We start from the raw sequence: 18,027 nt of genomic DNA, 5'->3' as shown, positions 1-18,027 counted from the left end.
ACCATGGGGAAGTGATATTTACTTAAATTAAGAATTTTAGCAGAGGAAGAATGGTACTGTGCTTTTCCTTCTGTTCTGCCATTTTTTAAAGTCCTGGAAACCTCCAATCATGCATCACATTTTCACCAAAGAATTTTTATAATGCAATTGGCTCATCTAGAAAATACTAAGAAATATCAGTCAATAATTCGCCTGAAACATACAAGTATTATCGACTGTGGAGTCCAAGAGACACATGTGGGACACCAAGATGTGTGTATAAAATTAAAAGTTGAGACTAAAATAAATTTTCTATTTGAATTAATTGACATTCAAATCTTAGACTTGTGAAGCTGCTTAAAGAGAGCCAGATAAGATTTACAAAGATATTTTTAATATACGTTTATGGTACGTTACGTATGTCCCTGCTATTTTAAATAGATAACTAAACCTTCCTAGAACAATTACAATCCACTGGAGGTTGGGTTTTCTGGCAATACATCCAGATTAGTTTGTATTTTAAATGTGGTGAAATGTGTTTGCTTTATAAAGTTCAGATGTTCTTTAACAAGAGGCCTGTATATTTAAAATAAATAAACAGTTGTCTATGACAATGCTCTTTCAACTTTAACATACAATTTATTAAACCAGTCACTATGTGAGATGGAATATATATTACCCACTTCCAAACCTTAAAAATCATGTCCCTAAACTACACTGCTAAAATAAATTTGTAGGTGGCACTATGCCAATGGCAGGCAACTATTTCAAGTGGAGGGCTGCTTAACAAGGCTTGGTGAGTTTTCAAGGGCTGCACAAGTACCCCTGCCCCTTGACAGCTGCCCTACCCCCTGGTCACCATCCTGGGGCCAGAAGTCCCACCCCTAACCACTGACCTTTGCCACTGGAAGTCACTCCCCTTGCCCCCCAGAAATACTCCTTTTGCAAGGGGGGGCGGTTGCCATTTTAGAACCAGAAAAAAACCAAGTCATACACTAAAAGTCAAACACCTACTATAGCATACTAAAATTTTATTACAAAAATATTTTTGTCAGGATTTGTGTTTGTATACTCCATACAGAGGTGATTGCATAAAAACTAAAAAAAATTCTGTCTTGTATATTGTGTGGTGGCTGTGGTTGGGTGTGTGCATGCGTGTATGCCAAGTTGTGAGTGGGAGAGTGTGTGTATGCTGAGGGGTATATGTGTGCGCATGTGTAGTGGTGTGGGGGGGTGTATTCTGGGTGTGAGGCAGTGTGTGAGTGGCCAATAGGGTATGTTGGGGGTGAGTATATGCAGAAGCTTATGGGGGCAGGGTGTGGGTGTGTGGTGTGCGAAAGAGGGTGGGGGGTATTCCCCCCCTCATGGTACAGCAGCAGGCAGGGTCGCTCATGCCCAGCACAGGTGCTGGTGCCCAGCAGCACATGGCTCTGGCTAGCACTACACATCATGGTGAGGGACACAGCCTGCCTGACTGCCAGCACTCCCCACTACACACATGCAGCCCCCACACTCATGCAGCAGCCGAAAGAAGTTCCATGCACTGCCTCTCCCTGCCACATAGGTCTGAGGACGCTGTAGGAAAGCAGGGGCCAGGGCTCCCCTCCACTTCTGGCAGAGTCCCAGGACCTGTGCGGCAGGGAGCAGCGAAAGCAGCTGGCTCCAATGCATGGAGCTTCCCTCTAGTAGCACGTGAGTGTGGGGGCTACGTGTACATGGTGGGGAGTGCCAGCCATAGAAGCAGCTGGCTGGGCAGTGATCCTTGCCACAATGTGCAGTGCTGGCCAAAGCCATGTGCTGCCAGGTACTAGTGCCCCTGCCTGCTGGTGCTGCCACTGCCTCCTTCCAGGGCTGTGTGCAATGGTGGAACTGTGGGGGTCCCTACCCTCTCCCACTGCCTCCCCTTACACCCACACCCTGTCTACCCAAGCTCCATGCTGCCATCCCCCCCCCCCCCCCCCGCGCGCAGGGTCCACACTGCTACCAGCCCCAGCCCTACGATCTGTGCTCCCACTGAGTTGCAGCTCCCCCACTACCCCTGCTTCCCTACCTGGTGCCTGCAGCAAGTGGGATGCCGGGGAAGCTGAGTAGGTCATCCAGCAAAAGCTGCGTGCTGGCCAGGGTGAACCCTTCCACCCACGAACGTGGGAGCGAGCCGCAATAGGGCACATGTTGGGAGGGGGTGTGTATATGTGGGTACCATACTCCCACCCTCGTGGGTGGAAGGACTGGGCGGGGTACAATTAATTGGTGGGTGCCACAAGCCAGGTGAAAGTGCCTGGCAGGCCGCATCCAGCCCGCAAGCCAAATTTCGCCCAACCCTGTACAATGCAAACCAAATTTTCAAGTACAACCTAGTCAAGGCCGAAAATGAAACAAGACTGTCAGGCATGTCTGAAGTACTTTAAACACATCACCTCCCACCAAAGCATACACAGATGAACAGGAACATATCCAGTGGTATAGCTGCATCCTCCTTCGATTCCTGCTGCACCCAAAGTTTATAAAGAATTGCCTATCAGTGGTAGCAACATTTCTATTCAGGCAGTACTGAGGGAGTCAACTGACTTCATGTCTCATTATAATCTATATGATTCCTTCAAAATTCTTCATTTCACAAGTGTTAACAACCCTCTTTCCTTTTTAATGGTCTTGATGTTCCACTAATTAAGCTATCTTTTCTTCTATCATTCTTTTCTTCTCCCATCCTTTTATCTGCTAGTGGCTCTTGGTAATTTAGCTCCTATTTCACAGCCCCCCAGAATTTTTTTAACTCTCGCTGGAAGTGTTCACTTAGGTGAACTTTAACTCAGGTATGGAAGTAACTTTCAGTGAAGCACTGGATGCACTATCAAGGTACTCAAAAAGACTAGATGTGTTTTGTTTTATTAATGTGAAAAAGAGAGATATATACTTAATTCTAATGACTACAGGGATAATGAAACAACATCTTTTGATTATGTTTCTTTAGTTCGTTGCGTTTTTATCCATAATTAGATGATATAGCAAATTAATGCACATTTCAATAAAGTTGTGTTTGTTTTTGCTTCAATTTTACACTGAATAATATAGCCCTAGGCCCTTAGCACATTAATAAAGCATCTAGTTTCTTTTTAACTGGAGAAAAATATATATTATGTTCTGTGTCATGATGTACTACACTATCTGCATCTCCCGTTTAAAAATCTTAGATCTGCCCAAGCAGACAAGTTGATCTTGGGGACTCCTGGAGAATCCATTGTTAAAAATTGTCAGAAAATCCAGAATTTAGGGTTTCTCAAACTATGACTACCTATATTAGGTTATCTACTGTCTGCCTAAATCAGTTGTGAAATTTCTAAGGGTTCATGGTGTTATTAAATTAAATACGAGTTGTAGGATCTTAATCAAATTTCCTTCGGTAATCTCTTAACAGTAATATCAATTAAAATAATCTTCAGTATAAATTTGTTCTCTTGAAGCCAGTCACTTATGCATCTAATTAAGAAGAATATGAAACAAAAGTCTCATGGGGGGGTTCTGTTTACAGTATTTCTGACACTGATGTATCAAATCATGCTTAACCTTTTCATCTGTCCATGTAACATATATTATATATCTATAATGCTGCTGTCACTACACAGTGGAGAAACAAGAACATTGAGAATCTCACTGTATATACACTATAACAACACAAAAAATTAGTATCGCTTAATAGATTGTATAACCTCCTTGAAAATCCAAAGGGTTTGGTAGTAACTGCCCTGTCACTGATTTGAGCATATTTTGGTGACGCTGACTCGTATCTAGTGAAAACTCAGTAAATAGTAGGCATATTAATTTCATGAGCACCCCAATATGACAAACTCTGCTCAGACTTTGAGACTTATTTAGTTCACACAAACCAAAAACTGAAAACAAAAGTCACATATTACTTTGACATGAACTCAAAACAGTAATTCCTAGAAAAACTCCAACTACCTTTACCAGGCACTAGAAGCTTCCATGTATGAAAAAGCTACAGATGAAACAATCATGGCGACAGACTTTAAATAATAGGGCTCCTTTTTAATCTTCATGCAGAGCAATATTCAGAACTTACTTCAAACTTTTCTTCTAAAATAAGGAAGAAAATACTATACAATTTAAAACATATTCTACATTGCAGTAGTTCCACACCTCCAGAAATGATAATGTCAGTATTTAACTTAAGACACTTCTACATGGAAGATCGGGGTGGGCAATTATTTCAGGTGGAGGGCCACTCATGAGTTTTGGCAAGCCATTGAGAGCCACATGACAAGCAGCCAGGGGCAGATAAATATTAATTTTCTAAATTTTTTAGGGGCCCTGCAGGCTGGATAGAATGGCCTGGCAGGCCACATCCAGCCCATGGGCTGCCTTTTGCCCACCCCTGTGGAAGATAAAAGCTATTGAGGTTTTTTTTTTTAAAGAAACCCATGGTATTTTAGGATCTTAGAGGTTTGTTTCCCACAAAACCTCATACTTCTAAAGCAATACAAAAACTTTAATTAAAAACCGTGTCAGCATGTGTGTCAGTCAAGTGTGACCTCTGCTCTACAATGTATTTAAATGCATGTCACCTTGACCTGCAACATACCAATGTAAAATTTTTTGGTCAATATAAATCAAATGTACACTAATTTATTCTGCAAGTTTCCCAGTATCTGAATCAACATTAGAAATCTAACTAGTATTTGTTATTCTGTTATTGACAAAGGAAGCATATTTAAATGATAACAAGTACTCATGGGTGTCATTTTGAAGTTAAATTGTTCCCCAAGGATATCCTCAGTAAACATCTACATTTAAAGGTCAGTCACTGCCAAATTATGAACAACTGTTGCATTTATTAGCACAGGCTCAATAGTTTGGAAGCTACCATCATCAATTTAAACTGACAACAAAGCCTAATTGTCCATTGGTATTAAATGAAAAAAACACATTTTCCCTAACATTTCCCCCCACATCTGGTCATATTTCCTCTAGTGTAGTTTGAGACCATTACTCCTAGTCCCATCCCCTACAGCCACAGAGAAAAGTCCATTTCCAGCCTCTTTATAATCTTACTTCAAGTATTTGAAGACTGTTATCAAATCCCCCCTAAGGTATCTCTTCTTCAGAATAAATAAACACAATTTTTACAGCTTTTCCTCATGTAATGCTTCTCGGACCTCTAATCATTTTTGTCACTCTCCACTGGACTCTTTCCAATATGTCTATCTTTCTCGAAGCATATGCCCCAAAACTGGGTGCAGTACTGCAGGTAAGGCCATGCCAGTACGAAACTGAGTGAAATACTCGTTTATCTTGATTCGAGAGAGACTGTTAATAACAGCTGTTCGTGAGATTATTTTGGAGTGGGGGTTGGGAGTGGAGTTGTGTATGAGCACACTCTTGACTGATTTTGATTTGTTCTATGAAGGGCAAATCAAGCTTTATTCTTAGAAAATCCATGCTTGCTGCCTGTAATCAACCTTTCCTCCAGATACTTACAAGTGGACGTTTTTAAAAATTTGTTCCAGCAACTTCCTGGGTATTGACATCAGGCTAATTGGTCTATAGTTCCTCAGGCCCTGCCTTTTTGCCTGTTGTAAAGAGCCAACATGGTGTCTCTTTGCTCCTCTGGAACCTCATTTTTCCCTTGTGACTTGCTGACTTTAATTCATTCAAACTAATCAAACACTCTCCAACTGTCTCTCTTGTTATCGCCTTTCCCCTTTCTTGTCTATATAATTTTTGTTAGCTGTCTGGCTGAAACTTTTTGATGAAGACCAAAGCAAAGTAACTACTGATCACCTCTGGCTTCTTTTTTGTTTTCTGTTAAGAGCTTACATTGCTATTTAGTAGTAGGCCCATAGCTCCTTTAGTCTTTCTTTTCTGACCCCTTCTTATTGTCCTTAACTTCCCTCACCTTATTTTTTACCTTTACTTTCCTGATTTTGTCCCTCCAAGGTCTTGCTATTTCTTCCTTAGTGACTTGCCCCATCTTTCCATCGTCCTTGTTTTCCTTTTGATTCAGGGACATCTAAGAAAGTACTTGTGCAGCTACACTGGCCTATTGCCACACTTACTGTGCTTCCATCATGTCTGAATATCTCCTCATTGAGTTTCCAGTGCCTTTAGAAATTGCCAGCCCTCCTACATCCCCTTTTATCTTTCAGGCTTTCTTTCCGTAGGACCTTGCCTACTATTTCCTTGAAATGGCTGAAATCAGACTTGTAACACCCAGCATCTTGATTCTTCTGACCTTGTGCTTTCCCCATCTTAAAATAATTAATTCAGTCATACTGTGACCACTTCCTCCTATGTTTCCCCATCACTTCCACATTCTCAGCCAATTCTTTCCCATCTGTCAAGACAAGATCTAAGACAGATGATCACCCAAGTCCTATCCTTAACTTTCCAGAACAAAAGCTTGTCCTCCACACATTAGGAACTTGCTTGACATTATGTTTAGTGGTATTATTTTTTCTGGATATCTGGAAAGTTAAAATCCCCTATCACTCTCACTACATAACATTGGATAATATTGCCATCTTCTTAAAGAATGCCTTATCTACCTTTTCTTCTTGATTTGGTGGCATATAAAAAACTCCCCATCATAAATACCAACACTGTACTTTTCTCCCTTTATTTTCACCCATATACATGTATTTGCGTAAATACAAACATTTCTGACATGTAATGCAGTATCACATCCCTTTCCTCCCTAATGAATCCTTCCAAAAGAGAAGTTAATGTTCCAGTCACAAGTGTTATTACACTCTTTGCAATGCCAGTTGAGTCATAGTTTTACTTACAGACTTTGACTTCCAGCTTATCCTGTTTGTTCCCCATACTCCTTGCATTTACATACATGCATCTGATATATTTTGCATTTCAACCAGTTTGTTTCCTTCTTGCACCCCTTTTTTGATGATCTACTTCTCTCTGGATTGTGTGCCTTGTAGTTGGAGGGTTTTGTTTACCATACTCCATAGGACCTTAGTTGAAAGCCCTCCTTTCTAGGTTAACCAGGGGACAAGGTCTAGTCCTTATCAGTTGGATCCCATCTCTCAATAGCAATCCCCAAAATATTTGCCCATTGTCAAAGAATCTAAAACCTTCCTGTTGACACCACCTTTTGAGCAAGGTGCTTGCCTTCATGGATATGATGGTTTCTACCTGGGGCCCTACCTTCAAAGACACAAGGAAAATACCACCTGCACTCCAAATCCCTTAATCTTCTTACCTCAGTTTCCTCTGATCTACTCAGTTTCATCCCTGGCAGTATCATTAGTTCCTACATGGACAAGCAGGAAAGGACACTGGTCTGAGGGATGGCTGAGCTCTGGCAATCTCTCTTGAAAATAGTGATAATTTGATACAGATAAAAATATGGCATATAATTTGTATGAGGACAATGTAAAGTGAATCAGCAATTGAAAAACTGAAACATGGAAAACAACGAAATTATGAAGAAGATGTTTCTTAAGGTGGTTACTGAACCAACTGTGTAGTTGGGATAGTTAGACAAGCTTTCATGCTGCTTATCTAACTCAATCCAACTGCACAGTTGGTCCAATAAAAGTTATCACCCCAAGAAATCCTTTCCTCTCACATGAAACTAGGAAGGCATTTGTTTACTACCCAAAGACAGGCTGGACCCGAAAAATAAAACCCTGGGAAACACTGGAGGATAATATCCATCGTATGCTACAGTAAAAAACCTGCAGAGGTGAGTTTAAGTAAGGGAGAATCAACACTGAGGATAAACCAAGGTCAGGACACCCAAAAATAAGCCATCACACCTGAACACGTTGATAAAGAGTCAAAAATGGTAACGAATGAAATGATTAAAGGTCAGGCACTTAGCAGAGAGGGTGGGCATCAGAAGTAGGTCACTAAGTAAAATCCTCAATAAAAGAACTGGTCATGAGAAAGGATTCAGAACGGTGGGTACCCAGAGTGTTGATCACCAATGAGAAGGGAAGGGAAGGGAAGTGCAACCCGGTATTTCCAGGTAACTTTTAGTGCTGTTTCAATGAAACCCAGAAAAATTCACAAGGCAGGATCTGACCCAGGATCCTAAGACTAACCCTGAGAACATGCAGTGGAAGCACACACGGTTCCCACTTCTCTCCCGAGAAATTTAAGAAGTTGGCATCAGTCACTAAGGCCACGACCAAAGTTTTCTGGGATGGAAAAAGGCTAACTTTCAACTAGAGACCAATGTTAGTCAACTGCTGCTTGCAAGAAACCAACAAGAGCAAGCACCATGGAAAATGGAGTCAGAGAGTGCTTTTTTCCAAAACAATGCATCACTTCACAAAAGTGGCTTTGAACAGTTTCCTCATCCAGCCTATTTGCTAGATTTGGCTCTTTCAGACTTCTACCTGATCCTTAAGGTGAGGGACAGAAGACCTGTATGGGAAATTTCCATGATGAGGTAACTGCAGCAGCCAAGGAAATTCTGGATATGTGGGACAAAGGAAGTCTAGAGGATGGCACAGCCAAGCTGCAGCTGCACTAGACCAAGTACATTGATGCCAAAGGGGACAGCACTGAAAAATAAACAAAACAGCTGAATGCAAATGGTAGTTTTTTTCTTTTCCAGGTTGAAAAATATGTACAATTTTCAAAGAGGCACTCGTAAGTCCCCAACTTTCAAACATTCATTATGAGATTTCATTTGTTTTCGTTTGACACTAACAAAGAAGTAGTGGATTAAGTGACTGGTTTTTCTTGATATGCCCTTAACTCTCTTAAAAAACCCAAACTTTTCACCTACAGGATTTTTTTTGTAAGAAATCATGTTGCTTACCCTTAAACATACCTCTCTAGAACCTTGAAATATTATAACATTTTGTTCAGTTAAAAGCAACTTTTATAACAGCATGTTAGCAGAACTTCAATTCCTGACCTAAGCATTAATTGTAAAGGAGATTACTGCTGACTTGTGAAATAGTTAAGTTTTTTCTTATACAAACATTTCCTAAAGAACCTGAAAATGAAATAGACCTTAAACAGTAAGTTAATGAATCCTGACATTCATTCAAAAAGGACTTCTCATAAAGAGACTCTTAGCAAGTCAGCAACTTAAAAGGCCAAAAAGATTATCATTTCTCCTCAAACCCACATATTTTCAGATTAAATAAACTTTGAAACAACCAAATGATGAGGATTTGCTGCATTTGTGAGCCTTCATGTGTAACCTTTATAAAAATTATTCTGTGAAGCAGCTTGCAGCTAAACTATAATAACTTTTTTTTTGAAATGTGGATTTAATGCTCATGAAAGCTTGGTAAAACAAGCTTCCATTTATCTACAGGTTGGTATCAGGGCAACACTTGCCACATATATCATGCTGCAAGTACACCTGATGCTATGGGGGAACCTCATCTTGAGTACATCATTTCATTTCCACCTAAAGCAGGGCTGTCATGTGTATGGTCGTGGGCAATATATTTTCAAAGCTCCTTCATGTTTTTTTTCAGTGCTGCCCTGCACATATGAAAAGAGCTTCCACTTAATAATCAGCTACTATTGTGAAGGCTACTTCACAATATGCTCTGCCAAATGCTCACCTTTGGCCTTGAGCCCTGCACAGAAAAGGAAAAAAAAAAAGGAAAAAAGAAGAGACTTAAACAGCAAAGATGACGCATTTCCCTTGATCGATACGGTCTCAGGCCACAAAGTTTTATGAGCAGAACTCCAAATCTGGCAAGAAAACAGCAGGGAAGTCTTCACACGCAAAATCCCTTTGTAGCAGCAGCTGCTGATGCTGCCACCACTTTCACTATGGGCCCTGCTCCAGTTAAATTAAACCTGGGTAGAAACCAGCTAGAGACAAGTTACACATTTTCAAGCACTAACTGTATAGGTGGTTGGCTCTTTTTATAGCTGGATAGTCATATTTACTGTGCGATAATTACTTTGCATGCGCAGACAGTCTAAATTTGTTGCGCGATTCACCAGACCACTGTGTGATAATTGGCCTGTATGGCTGGGCTAAATGCATCACACAGCCAACTGGCAAATCATGCAACACATATAATGTGCAGCAGGGACCTCTCTAGGCAGGCGGCGACTCCACCTCTCCCAAGTGTCAGAAGGCTTCCACTGCTGGATAAAGGTGCCTGTAGACATAGTGCCCCTTCAGTTGCCTCCCACAGTCCCAGCTTGGGCTTCTCCTGGGTGGAGCTGCCATGTGCACCAGGGGAAAGTGCCAGCACCTGACTGGCTGAGCCCTGGCAGCTGCTGCCTCTTGCCAAGGAGCCCTGGCTGGGTATGGTTGTCTCCAAAGCCCTGGTCTGTGTTCAGAGAATCAGGGTTGGAAGGGACCTCAGGAGGTCACCGCTAGTCCAGCCCCCTGCTGAAAGCAGGACCAGCCCCAACTAGATCATCTCATTCAAGGCTTTGTCTACCTGGGTCTTAGAAACCTCCAAGAATGGAGATTCCACCTCCTCTCCAGGGAGCCTGCTCCAGTGCTTCACCACCCCCCTGATGAGAACCGCCTGTGACCTACAGCCTCCAGCTAAGGAGCAATGAGACCCAGGACATGTGCGCCAGGACAGGCTGGTGTGCAGGTGTGTGCGTGCACACACGCACTGATGTACGCACATCCACGCAAGCGCACACACACACCCACGCACCCTCAGGTATGCAGGCACCCACCCCCATACACGCAAACACACCCACACCCACTTATACATGCACGCGCACGCACACGAGTGCACCCATGCGCGCACACAGGCCCCCATTCACCCACGCACAAACACACACACACACCCATACACATACACACAGCCTACCCACTCACCCATGCACATGCGCACACACCCCTACACAGGCATGCACACGTGCACACACAACCCCCCCCATACACGCAAGTACACATGCACGGGCTCCCCAGGGTGAAGGCTGTCAGGCCTGTGGGCAGCGCCCCTAGCTGGGCAGGAAGGCCCTACGCATGCCGGCACGAAGCGAGTGGCTGCCCCCTGCCCGCATTAGCCTCAAAGGTGCACCTGTGCCGAGCTCGGGCTGGCACTGGCAGGGCTCGCCGCCCCCAGCAGCCAGGGCCAGGCCCGCGCCTCACCGTGTATCCGCGCTCCAGGTCGCTGTCCTCGTAGCGGAAGGACGGGATGCACAGCTCCATGCCGCGCCGGCGGGAGGCGCCGAGCCGCGGAATAGCCCGGCCGTGCCCCTCCCTCCGGGGGCAGCGCGGCGCGGGGGCGGGGCGGGGCGGGTAGGGCAGCTGCAGGCTGGTCATGTGACCGGGGGGGGTGGAATCCCCCCACGTGACCCCCGCGCGCACAGCTGAGGGGGGGCGTTCCCAGAGCGGCCCAACCGCCGGGCGGGGTGGAGCCCCGGGGCCCCGCCCCGCTGTGCGCCCCTTAGGGGAGCGCAGCCGGGGGCGCCCGCCGCCCCTGCCTCCGCCCGCGGGGTGGTGCACCCCGGAAACGGGAGCAGTGCTGCCAGGGATGCGATCATTATCGTACTTGTGGGATAATGTCAACCCTCGTACCACGTAGGATCAATGACAGCTGTTCCAAACGTTCAGACCTACCTTTGCTTTCTCCCTTGCTTGCCCAAGGGGGGTTGGGCCCAAAAGCTTGCATATCAAGAGGGGGTTTTTTTGCAACCACCTAGTTGGTCTAATACAAGAAACTGCCTCGCCCCTCAAGAGTTTGTCTTCAAGACCTACCATAATTTTTGAAGCAGCTCATTGATGTGGCACATGCAAAACCCAGGTCCTTCTCGGGGAGCCTTAGCTTCCAGGTGGTTCTCAGCATCTTCTTATGACCGCTTGCCTCGAAATAAAGGAATAATTCAACTTTGAGGATCCAGTTCTTGCTCACTTACTGGCACCTAATAGCGAGCAACAGACAATAAAGAAGATTGATTTACATGCATGTTTGCATACTTATTTGCATATTTTAGTGTATGAAAGATTTTCAGCAAATGTGATCGTTTCGAGCTTCCCGTATAATAATTTCATATTTAAGACCTGGCAATGCTGAATGGATGCCTGGGCGCTGAGGCAGGTGGGGCAGCTCCAGCCAGCGCCCCTGCTCCATTGTGGCCGCTGGGCTTAGACCCTTCCTCACCTCACCCAGGAACTGGCACTGACCGTGTCAGACCACAGGTGCGTCTTGCCCCAGGTCCCTGGCAGGGGCACAAGCCTGAAGGGGAGAGTGGGGGTAACCACGGGTTGTTTTTATCCACCTGCCACTGTTCCCCTCTCCAGCATTTAAGGTGTAGGCTGTACCCCAAACTCCCACACACCGTTCCCATTGATACTCTTATTCCAAGAACTCGCCCAGTCCCTTTTTGAATCTAGCTAAAATGAAGATCAAGATAAATGAGGATTTTTCTCTGCTTCAAGCCAGGGTTACAACACAGCAGCAACCTTTTCAGCAGCGCTTTCCAGCATTTTTTCCCTTTAGCGGGAACAGGCCTTGCACCTGTGCTGCGCATCTCTTACTGCTATATCTGTTCTCAACCCCAAATCCAATCATGTGTGGCTGAGTTTCTGCAGAAAGCAATGATGGCACTGTTTATTTCTTCAGTCCAAAGTGATCAATTTCTAAACAAAATGGCTTGAGTTTGTTGAGCAGGGGCTTCAGCCATAGGAGAACTGTACAGATCAGCATCACAAGCATCTCCAAAATTGACATTTTCCACAATACAACCACTTCAGAATTTGTATCCTGTCAGTACAGCCCTAGCACCTCGTTCCAAACAAGATCTGCCCTCTGGCCAAATGTACACAACTTAAGAGAAAGACAGCAGGCTTAAAAATCTGGTTTAAGAGTTTCTTCAAGAGCAAACAGTAGCTCTGAACAGATAAGCAGCAGCTATTGCAGAACGGTTCTCCATCTCACTTAAGCTTTCACCCCTCACATCATCTCCCGACCCTATTTTCATCAGGGTCCTATAAGTTGCATGGCTACCTATGCATGAAACAAGGACAAGGGAATCAGCAGACTTTTGGGGAGCTTGACTTCATTAAAGAATCAATCCAGAAATATTGTTGTAACCACTGAATGCTGAAATGCTCTTTCTACTTTGAGCAAAAAGACTATTTTTGGCTGGCCAAGATGTAGGTAATTTTTCACAACCTCTCGCAAGGGATACTATTATATTTAAGATGCGCCTCTTTTGATTTCCAGACGCATGTAAAAAACTAAAAATGTAACAGTACATTGAACCAGCACCCTCTAAAACAAGTATGGAAACTGTCTTACTCTGATCTTGCCCTCAAAAAAATCTCATACTACTAAATAAATAAATAAATACTCCTTTTCTGGCCACATACCTTAAAGATTAACATTTTCTAGCTCTCTTAAATTATGTAGGAGGGGCCAAACTCTACTGAGAATCTGTCACCAGCTCAACAAGTCTGGGATTGAAGATCCCAGTTCTCAGTTGCAGATTTGGAGCGCAGAAGATGCAATTCTGGACCTAATGGCAAAGTTCCCATTGATTTCACTAGTTTTACAATTTGTCTGAGATACAGAGGGCTCAAACCACTAAGTTTCAATTTACAAACTGAATGTACCCACACCATGCAGTGGCCCACAAATTTTTTAGTTTACTGTTTTGGATAGGCTAGCAGAGCATTTATGGCATTCCAATAATCCACTCCTGTCTGATGAAACAAAACTTCAATGAAAAGGTTAGCTGCATTTTACTGGAAAGTGGTCAGTTTTGTAAATCTTGTTAGAAATTTCACACTAATCTTTCATGTTTCCAATTCTTGGAAACCCCTTGTTCACAAAGGGCCAATTTCTGTATAATCATAGATTTCACAGACATTAAGGCTGGAAGGGACCTTGGAAGATCATCGAGTCCAGCCCCCTACCCAAGGGGCAGGAAGTCAGCTGGGGTCATAGGATCCCAGCAAGATAAGCATCCAATCTGCTCTTGAAGGTGTTCAATGTAGGTGCTTGAACCACTTCCGATGGCAGGCTGTTCCAGACCTTGGGGGCTCGAACAGTAAAGAAATTTTTCCTTATGTCCAGCCTGAAACGGTTTTGTAGTAGTTTATGACCGTTCGACTTTGTCATCCCTTGGGGTGCTCTGGTGAACAAATATTCTCCCAGATACTGGTGGTCACCCCGATAAACTTATAGGTGACCATCAGCTCACCCCTGAGCCTGCGCTTTTCCAGGCTAAAGAGCCCCATGGCTCTCAGCCTGTTGTCATAAGGTTTGTTTTCCTGACCTCTGCTCACGTGCATGGCTCTTCTCTGGACTCTCTCAAGCTTCTCCACATCCTTTTTGAATTGTGGAGCCCAAAACTGGACGTAGTACTCCAGCTGTGGCCTCACCAAGGCCGAGTACAAGGGGAGAATGATGTCCCAGGATTTGCTTGAGAAGCATCTATGGATGCAAGCCAGCGTTTCGGTCACTTTAGTAGCCGCAGCATTGCATTGCAGGCTTATGTTCAATGATGACCCCCAAGTCTCTTCTGTAGTGCTAGCCATCGTAGCACTGCCGAGCCTATAAGGATGCTGCAGGTTTTCCTTCCCAAGGTGGAGAACCTTGCATTTTTCAGTGCTAAACCCCATCAAAGATGATGATGCTGAGGGGAGGGGACTCATCAGTTATTGCTATTGATTAGAAGTATAGCAATAGCAGTAGCAGCAGCAGCAGCTCTAGGTTATGGAACAGGAAAAAATCTATTCTTTACCCCTGAATCTGGCCTGCAGCACCTGGGGGAAGGGAAAGGATTGTGGAGGGGGGGCAGAAGAAGAAGGTGACAGACATTAGCAGTGCTGTAGCATGGGTGGGGGGCAAGTGGGGCAACCACCCTGGGTACTGAAGCAAAGGGACGCCAATAGGCGCTGCCCAGCCAGGGCGGGGTGCAGGATGGCTCATTTGGCAGGGGTGGGGGGAGGGTGACTCCCACCTCTCCATGCACTCCTGGGCAAACATGGGGGGGCGGGAAGTGTGCCCCTCAGATCTGTGCGCAGGGGGAGAGCAGGCTTCCACTGTGAGCTTTGCCCTGGGCATCAAACTTCCTTGCCACGGCATTGGACATCAACACATTATTGTCCCTCATGCTGCCTTGCTTCACTTACCATTAGCACCACACTTGCCCTCTTCATAGTCATTGTTCCTGAGTGCCTGTGGCACTGTAAGAATGGTAAGTGGATACTAGAGTGTGTAGCTGCAAGCTGGGAGAATTGACACTTGATGAACCACTGTACACCAAGCTCGCCAACCCCTACTTTGGTATATAGAGACTGCTAAAGGGTGCGATTCAAGGGCCCTGCTTATTTCATTCCCCTTCTTCCAGACTAACAGCTATGTTAACACAGAAGAGGAAAAGAAAACTATTCATGTTTATCCAGGATTCCTCAGAAGTGTTAAGAACTGAGTCTTTAACTAAAACCTAAATGTAGTGTTTTGATCTCACATAAGTAATCGACCAGTGTCACACTTTACATTAATGTGAAACTCATGGAAGAATTTTGGTGGCATTATTTGTCAGTCGTCTGTTCCTACTTTAAGGGGCTACTAATTTAGGGCTAGTTTTTTATTTATTTATTTTGGCTAAGAGCAAAAATTCATTAATAGGAAAAGAGTTTGAAAGATTAATTCAGATGCAAATTCAATACTATTTAATGGAACTGCTTGTTGAAACAGTCAGGAAGAATGAGGAACATTATATAGTGAACAGAACTGACTGGAGACATTAGGACTTAATATTATTAAACATCTCTAATATGTATACTCTATTATCACCATCTGCAAACCTGTCATTCTAGCCAAACATTAAAAGCCAGGATTTTTCCACTTGACTACTAGAACTGACTCCGTCTTGGTTTTCCTTTCTGTTACGTTTAAGAACCAAATCTTGAGGAAAATTAATTTGTATCATACTCTGTTGTAATGAGTGTATAAATCACTGACAACCTTAAGTGCATTAATATATGATCAGGGATTCTTAATTCTACAATTAGATTTTATCAGAAATATGCATTTTACTTTGCCTTAATAAGTGTCTTCATTTAGAAAGAGCATGCAGTAGCTCTTTTTTTAAATTTTATAATTGAGCAATTTTGCTAAGTACACTCAGTATTTTCAAAATGATGTTGTAAAAAGAACAAAGAACTGATGTACCAGTGTAGGGCACCAAGGACATTGTTGCCAATTTTATACCTTGAAACAAAGTAACAGCCTTCCAAACTCATCTCTTCAAGAATATCCTTTTCCAAGAGTAAGTAACTAAGAGCAACATTGGCTAATTTAAGTACCAGTATTTTTGTACTAGCTTCTGAATCAAATTGGCTGATTTTAACAAGCATAAATAAAGTTCCACCCTTCTCTAGCTACTAGTTCTACACACTGAAAGATCTACCTCATCTTTAGCAAAATGCTGACTACATTGTTTGCAGACCACTGATGTATGAATCATTAAATTCCAGCTCAGTCTCCCATATCTATATTGGCTCTGCTAACAGGAGTAATTAGTAGCTAGACCTCATTCTAATCAGTAAAGCCAGCCAGACTTTAAATACATGGTTGAGTGAGAAGGTGCCATTCTTCTAGGTTTTCAGGGAAGATAAAAGAGAAGTAACTTACAGGTAAATGCCATTCTTCCATAGTCCCTCCGTGCATTCCCACTGATGGGATTCAACATCTCTGGCAGGCACCAAGATCAAAGATGTAAAAGGGCAGCTCTGTGCCCTGAGCAGCAGTAGTGAATAGTGCAGCAGCAGCTGATGGTGGCAGCACCTATTTTCAAGTCCCTTCCCCCAACCAGGTTACACCAGAGAAAACCCTATGTTTGCAAGGTGGCACAGCAATAAGTATTTTGCTAGGATGAAATTCCTAACTGTTCTATAAAAGGTAGCACATGCCCCAGGCCCTCTTAGGTTGCAGAGCCCTGAAATACAAAGAATTTGTAAGTCGAGGAACTGGCAGGTTCATAACCTGGAGAATGTCAAGTTTTTAATTGGGGTCAGCCTTGAAGTTATTCTCAACCAGATTAAGCCACATGAACTACCTACCTTTGCCCACCCAGATGATACTTTGTAGTTCATCCCCACAGCCACCCACTGTTTTTTGTACCCCAGGACTTGCATCTCTCTTCTAGGGATCACACTCTACACTACTTTCCTTCCTATCAGTAGAGATGAACCGAGACAGAGACAGAAGGATACAGCTGGCCTAGAAAATAGGAACAGGAAATTGTGGGATTATTGCTGGTAGACTCTGCTTCAGTCCTGCAGCCCATAAATTGGTTCCAAACATACAGCAGGTGGAATGGTGGAGCAAATAGGAAAAAAACAAGGACAGGGCCAAGCTTAAAACCTTGATGTTCAGTAGAGCTTCCAGACTCAGGCTAGACTGCTATCAGGCTCAAGCTTAGAGGTGCCAGTGCAGATAGTTAGTATTTCTTGGCTGGAGGGTGACCTTAAACAAAAAAAGTCAACCCCAACTATTAGTATAGGAGATTTACTCTGAAATGCAGAGGCAACTCTTGAATGGTTTCCAGTAAACTCTTTTCAAGCATCTCCACAGGAGATTAGCAAGGAGAACTCCTTCCCTCCCACCAGTCAAGACAGAACAAGGAAGAAATTTTCAGTAAACATGGGTGTAGTACTCCTCTACTAAATTAAGCATCACAATGCAAAAGTTGAGTCTGATGAGTAGTGCTTCATGAAAGTGTGGACCTAACTTCATGTCATTGCTTTTCAAATCTCTGCCAAGAAAACTTAAAAAGCACACATTCTACAAGGGCCACAGTCTGACTTGACAGGTACCAATTTACTGACAAAAAAAAGAGTAGCAACATTCAACATCTCTACCTTAATACATTGTCCCTTTCATCTCTCCCAATAAAACATTGTTTTCCCAATTTTCTAGCTTTTTTCTAAAGACTGCACAGTGCCTTTAACATTTAAGGATTGCCAACTAGACTTCTCTGAGCAAGAAAATAGGGAGCAAAACACTGCAAGAAGTGAAAAAACTAACACAAAGCCAGGATGAAGCCATTGACATCCTTACTTTCTACTATAGAGGGTGGAGGAGCCATCAAGACTGCTAGCTC

At 43.6% G+C, this 18,027-nt stretch overlaps 1 protein-coding gene across 3 annotated transcripts in view; it reads right to left on the bottom strand.

Moving 5' to 3' along the window:
* SNX24 (sorting nexin 24) overlaps nt 1-11,231 on the bottom strand; it is a 141,729-nt gene extending 130,498 nt beyond the window's left edge. For all 3 annotated transcript variants that reach the window (XR_016441236.1, XM_090038460.1, XM_090038461.1), the window contains exon 1: nt 11,060-11,231. Coding sequence is in view for 2 of the 3 variants with exons in the window: in XM_090038460.1 (XP_089894586.1) it covers nt 11,060-11,119 (60 nt within the window). In the remaining variant the exon portion in view is untranslated. The remainder of the gene's footprint in view (nt 1-11,059) is intronic.
* Nucleotides 11,232-18,027: the final 6,796 nt, after the last annotated feature.

This window comes from Crocodylus siamensis, chromosome 3, assembly GCF_052110815.1.
Source record: "Crocodylus siamensis isolate JL-2025a chromosome 3, ASM5211081v1, whole genome shotgun sequence".
Taxonomy (NCBI): Eukaryota; Metazoa; Chordata; order Crocodylia; family Crocodylidae; genus Crocodylus; species Crocodylus siamensis.
This window is presented reverse-complemented; position numbering and strand designations above follow the sequence as displayed.